The sequence below is a fragment of the Fringilla coelebs genome (assembly GCF_963513975.1).
Source record: "Fringilla coelebs genome assembly, chromosome: 10".
In the NCBI taxonomy this organism is placed as follows: domain Eukaryota; kingdom Metazoa; phylum Chordata; class Aves; order Passeriformes; family Fringillidae; genus Fringilla; species Fringilla coelebs.
Window position 1 is genome coordinate 15,972,948 of NC_140036.1, and position 6,753 is coordinate 15,979,700.

General features: G+C 53.2%; 1 protein-coding gene across 1 annotated transcript; it reads right to left on the reverse strand.

Annotated features, from left to right (window-relative positions):
* Nucleotides 1–508: 508 nt before the first annotated feature.
* On the reverse strand, nucleotides 509–4,943 carry LOC311157492 (programmed cell death protein 1-like; the record flags this gene model as incomplete). Its single annotated transcript, XM_084212211.1, has 5 exons — nucleotides 509–727; nucleotides 1,539–1,573; nucleotides 2,088–2,240; nucleotides 2,539–2,871; nucleotides 4,835–4,943. 5 exons carry the CDS (start codon nucleotides 4,941–4,943, stop codon nucleotides 509–511), a joined length of 849 nt encoding a protein of 282 aa, XP_084068337.1.
* Between the last annotated feature and the right edge of the window lie 1,810 nt (nucleotides 4,944–6,753).

The following is a 6,753-nucleotide window of genomic DNA, read 5'->3' on the forward strand; positions in this document are numbered from 1 at the left end:
TTCCCAGGGGTTTCTGAATAGGAGTGTACAGGGCAGCCTCTGCTCCAAGCAAGAAGCTTGCAAGAAGCCTTGGGCTCCCATGAGCAGCATCTCACAGGATTCACTCCAGTTCTGACCTCCAGCACTTTCTTCAACAGTCATGCTTTGATAGTTGGCTCAGACTAGGGCAAGGAAGCAGCATGGCCATTCCAGAGAGCACTGGGTGGAGGCAGAGTACCAAGGCATGCTGTAAATCACTTTTGGGACAGAACCTGTTGGCATCACTGCTCTGCCTCAGCCCATCCTCCCTGCCCAGAGTGAAGAGGCAGCACAAGGAGCACAGCAGGGACCTTCCTCATCCTGTGGTACCCACCCCATGGCCACAATCACACTGTGGCCAGGACTGTTCAATATCGACTCCAGCAGCAGCATCTCTGTGGCTTTAGTCCTGGTACGCTGGATTTTCCCGGAGTTAGGGGCTGGGGCAGCCTGTTCATGCCCACACCCTGCTGAGGAGGGACCCTGACCCTCAGCAGGGCTGTGATGGCAGCTGTCGAGTCCTCTCATCCCGGTGTTTCTTGCCACGCTCCGGTGTGACAGGTTTCTCCTCAGGGAAGATGATGGTGGCGTATTCAGTCTGCTCAACTGGCTGAGTCTTGGGGGGCACTGGGCTGCGCTGGTCCCACTGAAACTCCAGCACACCATAGTCCACTGTGGATACAAACACCACGGGGGGCTTCTCTTCCTTCTGCAAGGTAACCCCATCGTGGTGGTTCAGCATCCAGAGGTACCCACCATCCCCAGCACAAGCCAGTTCTTACAGCAAGTGCCAAAATCAGCTCCGAAGCCTCACGGGAGAGAGAGAGTGACACACAGCAGAAAGATGCACAGACCTGGGGTAGAACAGGCACAGAGGAACCACATCGTGAGCCTTGGGGTCTCAGCTCTCCCTCTGCAGGCAGGCTGGACTCTCTGCCTGCCTGGCCACGGAAGGCAGGGCTGTGCTAGGAGCCCCCTTCCCACCTCTCCATCGGGCTCTAAGGTGGCATGGTGTGCAGGAGAAGAGCCTCGGGCTGAGTTTGCTCTGCCCAGAGAGGGGAGAGCAAAGGGCAACCTACTCACTGCCTTCAGCCACCTAATGAATGGGGTTGGAGAGAAGATGGAGACAGATCCCTCCTAGAGGTGCCTGGCTAAAGAGAGAGGAAAACAGGCACCAGCTGCAGCAAAATAAATTTTAGCTTGATATATTGGAGGGAAACATCCTCCCATTCTCTACAGCAACACAATCCACTGTCAAAGAGAAGCCTGCTTTGAAGAAGAACTGGATTAGAGAGTCACATCCTATCTTGGGTAGTTTTATTTTGATTTTGTGATGGGGCTGTGCTGCTGCAGGTGCAGAAGAGCAGTTGTAGCTGTGCAGAAAAGATCAAGCAGCAGCAGAGAAGACAGAAGAGATGCTTGTGAAGAACTGATAAAGGAAGGCCCAGCACCCTCCTTGCCCCAGCAATGCCACAGTGCTCTCCTGCAGCACAGCAGGGTGACAGAGGCGGAAAACTCACCACTGGCATGTTTTCACTTGGTGGTTTCTGCACATCTGCAAAGTAACACACTTGGTTAGAGGAGGTTTGTGTGCCATGTAAGCTGGCCCAGCCCCACCAAAGAGCACCGGACACCACAGTCTTTTTACCACACATCCTCCTTGTCCACAGGGTCTAACACCCTTAGCATTACAAGGACAAGTGAGACACCAGCCCACAGTCTAGGGTTTAATTTGGGATTAGTGGAGTGCAGCAGAACTCTCTGTGAGTCCTTGGGTGCCTGTGGCATTTCTGAGGTGATGCCCTGTGCTGCAGAAGGGTGAGGTACTCCAAAGGTACCTGGGCAAGGTGCATGGGAGGGATTCAAGTGCACCTTTAAGGCACAACACTAATGAGTGCTGTAGAGCCACGGCACATGGTCTAGGGGCTCTACAAAGGGCAAGCAGGGCTCAAAGCACCCCTCTCCTCCCAGCATGGAGACATTTGTCCCACAGAGGTATGCCACAGCTGAACCAGTCCATGCACCCCAGGTCCCAAACTGGGTTTGTGTGGCCTCCAGGGGAATCATACCTCCTCTCTTGTATGTGAAGGTGAGATAGCCGAAGATCAGCAGCACAACCACTCCAGCCAGCAGGAGGATGCCCAGGAGCAGGGCCTTGATGTGCTCTGAGGGGTTGCCTTCCTCCACCTCTGGCTCGTCAGTAGCATTCACCTGAGGGGCTGCTGCAATAGGCATTCAGAAAAGGGGAAACAAAACACCGGGTCAGGAGTGTAACGTGGCCTCTACAGTCCTTGTGAAAGGCAGCAGGGGAACGTGGGGGCTGTCCTCAGAAAGGGCTCAGTTCCAGGTAGGCTGTCATAGTCCCATTTGTCCTCCAGGGTGCAAAGGAGACAGGACAGGGCAGGGCTGTGCTCTCCTGACCCATGTCAGGTCCTCTGACAGCAAGCTACTGCCCGCCTTAACCCCTGATGCTACAACAGGCTTGGGACCCATCCCCATCAGCTCAGCCCCCAGACTGACCTGTGACTATCAGCTGGGCCCTCTTGCTCTCCATCACTTTATCAGGCTCATAGAAGGTGATCAACCCACAGTAGTAGGAGCCCGAGTCGTTCAGGTGGAGGTTCAGGATCTCAATCTCAAAGACAGAAGTGTGGTTGATGAGCCGGTACTTCTCTGTCTCTGTCATGGGCTTGTATCGGCTGATCTCAGCAGTTTTTTGGGCTTGGCTGTGGTTGGTCTCCTTGTACCAGTTGAGGCTGTACTCTGAACCAGAGTCACTCTCCATGGAGATATTGCAGAAGAAAGTGGCTTTGTCACCTTCAGGGAGAGTCAACACTTCTGGAAAGAGGGTCACTGTTTGGGAGAGAGGATACAAGGAGCAGACATGGTTACAGCAGGCACAGGTCTCAGAAACAGGCACACCCTGGGTGGGAGCCAGGGATGCAAGCCTAGTCCACATCATCACTCTGGGACATGGCAGGTACATCAGACCATGTCTCTGCCATTCCAAATGTTTGCCTGCTGGCTGGAGAGGGACTCTCAGAGGTAGCAACTGTACTGCGAAATGGTTTCAGCAGACCAAATTGTGCTCTGGGCTACCTAAAATTAGCACTGAACACCTGTACCGGGGAAAACAGACTTTGGGGGTTGTATTATTTTTAAATATATGCTGTATGTTCATGTCTGAGTCATCGTCTCTCCAGCTCAGGTTGACTCTGAAAGTGAGCATAAGGACAGAGTCCCAGGCTGGGGCAGCATCCTGTGGTGCAACCCATCACATGCCTGGCTGCCTGCTGGGATGCTCTGGCTCTCTCCACTACACATTGCTGGGAGCTCAGAGCAGGCAGGGGCTGCCCTTGGCGCAGTATTTGCCATCTCCAGCCTGAGACTACCTGACAGGGCAGAACAACCTGGAGCTTACAGAGCCATCCCTTTCCAGGGGCCTGTCCTCTCCTTATGTGTACGTGGGAAGCCAGGTCCTGGGGTTCCAGCTGGGCTTGCCAGGCTGCTCCCAACACAGAATCCAGCCAGCCACAGCCACAGGCTCCTCTGCTTTAGCACCAGCCCTGCTGCTTCACCTCATTTCCCTGGCCATTATCCCGGTGGGTTCATCCATCCTGCATGGTGGGAGTGCTGCAAACACGGGCCAGGCACACAATGTCCTGCTTCAGCCAGCCCCACACAGCAGAACTGCTGTTGTATTAATTTCTGTTCAGAACAATGAAAAGAAGCATTTTTCACATGGGTCACCCAACCAAGCTATTCAAACCACCATGGCTTTGAAAGTCTTTGTCAAAGGAAATTTGCCTTCCCTTTTCAGAAATTACCACCAAAAGCAGCCCCAGGGCTTGCACACAGAGTCAGAAAGTCCCTCCTGACCCTCCAACTCTGGCCTGAGAACACAGGAGCATAACCTCAGCATCACCAACCAGGAAAGGAACCTGGAAATTCGGTGAATAAATACAAGATCAGATGGAAAACTGGGCTGAGAAATGAGGGTTGAGACTAAACAGGAGGAGGGAAGGAGAGAAGTGCCCCAGTTCCCACAGGCGGCGCTGGCTGTGGCAGTGTCCACATCAAGAGATGGAATTTCTGCCACGTTTTGGATTTCTTTTGTTTAACAGGAAATATTTGGCAGGTTCAGGGCTTTATTTCCTAGCAGTCCTGCTGCCAACAATGAATGAAGCATTTGGAGGACTTCTGAATGTAGATGTTGGGTTTACATGTTTTCCTGTATCTTCCCAGCTCCAGAGGTAACATCTGCTCCAAGGGACACTCAGCCCTCTGCCCACCCTCAAGGCAAAAAATACATGAATCCACCAAAGAAACAGTGAGCTGGAAGGAAAGGGAGACACAGCTGCATCAGAGCTCTCACTCACCCTGCCCAGACTCACACCTTCCCTTCAACCTCTCCTTCTCCCACAAAGTTCACCCAGAGAAAGGATCCCGGATCCTACAGGATCAAGTCCAAACCAGGAGCTGCAGCTCGAGGGCACAGACTGAAGCCACGAGAGCTAGAAAGAAAACTCCACACCCCACTGGCAAACCCATAAGCTCAACGCTAAACTCCAACCGCCGTCACTGTGTCACAATACAGCTCTGGTGTCCTGTCCCCTTCTCCATCCTTTAATCCCATTTCTGTCCCAAGAATCCCCAAGTCCTTCGCTTCAGCTGCACATACCCAAAAGCTTTGGCGTTTCTGCCTTCTTGATGCCAGAGCGAATTTTTAACTACAAAGCTCCCAGCCCTTAGACATTTTCCACCAGCACCAAACGACCTGGCCATGCCAGTGAGCCCGCCACACTCCTGCACCTACCCTGGCGGCAGCAGGTCAGCATCGGCCCACAGCAGAGCAGGATGGCACAGAGGTCAACCAGGGCCACCTCCACGCTGCCCCACAACTTCTTCGAGGCCCCTGGAGCCATGCTGAGCCACTGTGTCCCCTGCCCAGGCAGGCGGGAGGTGCTGTGCCGTGTGCGCTGTGACGCTCTTGGCTCTCTCCGTGCTTCCTTCCCCACGGTGGCAGCTTGTTCTCTGTCGTACACAGCGAGGGCTGGGTGGAAATGAAACGTACCCATCTCTGCCCCAGAGGGAAACCCGGGCTGCCTCCCGCCCCCAGCTTCCTCCCCACAGAAGCAAGGATCAGCTGAGCCAGACCTGGCCCCTTCCCCTCCCTGCGAGCTCCTGGCATGTTCCCATGCAGGTACCCAGCTGCCAAGCAGTGGGGACAGCTTAATACAACAGCTGTTCTGAGCCTGCACCCTTTCTGGGGAAAGCTTCCAGAGATGGACGAGGCAGGCACCACAAGGGACTTGTCCTCAGCTCTGAGCCTGGCCCATAAGTAAAAGTTGTCTTGGGTTCCTAGGCATCCACAGGTGCTCCCACTGGGTGCCTAAGGCAGTGTGGTTGTGGCACATGTTGCACTGGGTAGAAAGCATCTGAGAAACCACAGGACACCTATTGGTAGGCTGCTCCCACCAGGATGGGATAGGCTGGGAGATAAGGAGGGGGAGGAGGACAAGTTTTGCCTCGTGAGGTGTGTTTCTTCTCAGATTTGAAGAGAACAAGGGCAGGTGCCCAGGGCCAGGGTGCTGTTATTGGGGCAGAAGACTTCTGTAATTTTTTGCCATCCACGCTCCCCTCTCACCACACTGACTAATACTGGCATAGGAAATAACCAGCGGTGAAAACACGCTCCTCCACTTCTCTAAAACACAGCCTTGGTTCCCCACAATTTTGAAAAGTTTCTGGGGAAAATTAGTAACTGAAAATTAATAAGAAGGATGTGATTCTAATGATTACATCATTATTTTTCCAAGCTTCCACAAGCAAGCTGTGGGGCTGGGGCTTTCTCACCTCTCGCTTTCAAATGTGTCCCTGGCAGGTGAGTGGGCTGGGGCAGCCACCCCTAATTTCATAGACTCATGAAATCATAGAATCATTAAAATTGGAAAAGACCTGTAAGACCATCAGGTTCAGCCATAAACACCATACCACAAGGATGGCCAAGGAGGGGGTTCTAAGCTGGGGCAGACAGGGCTCACCCTGGGAGGGTGGCTCAGTCCACCCTGTCTTGGTCCTCTTTTCCAGTCTCCTCCTGACATTGCAGCATCATTCCTTTCTCATGAGCTGCTGGCACTACTTGAGCTGCAGAGCCAGGCTGGCTGCTGTGACCCCTTGTCAGCTCTCTATGCCATCTGGCCAGAAGCCACCGTGCTGCCTGGATGGGTGGCAAAGGGAGTGCTCTCCATCATGTACAAGGGTGCACGTGGGTTTTCACTTGGATATCACCTCTCCCTTCATGATTTCCTGGATTCCCACTAAAAAAGTCCGACTAAACTAAACTAAACTGAAGTGAACTCCAGGAAAAAAGGAAACTGACAGCAAGGACGCTTTTCCCCCTTGAGGCTTTATTTCCCCAAATGGTGATACCAGGCACTTGAACCAGGTGTGGGGAGGCTTGTTTGGCACTTGCCACATGTTTTGGTTTCTAGAGGTGGAAGATGTGATGGGTATCACCACCAACATCACAACTCAGCAAGCCAGGGATAGGCAGGAAAAACTGGCTCATCCTCCCCACCCTGTGCAGCAGCAGCAGAGGGCTGATTAGAATCATAGCACAAACTGCTCAAACTTTCCAACACACACCTGCAATCGGTACAAACTGGTACCCAGGCGGGGAGGCTGCTGTGTCCATGAGAAACCAACAACGGCAAGATGCCTTTTTCTCTGAAA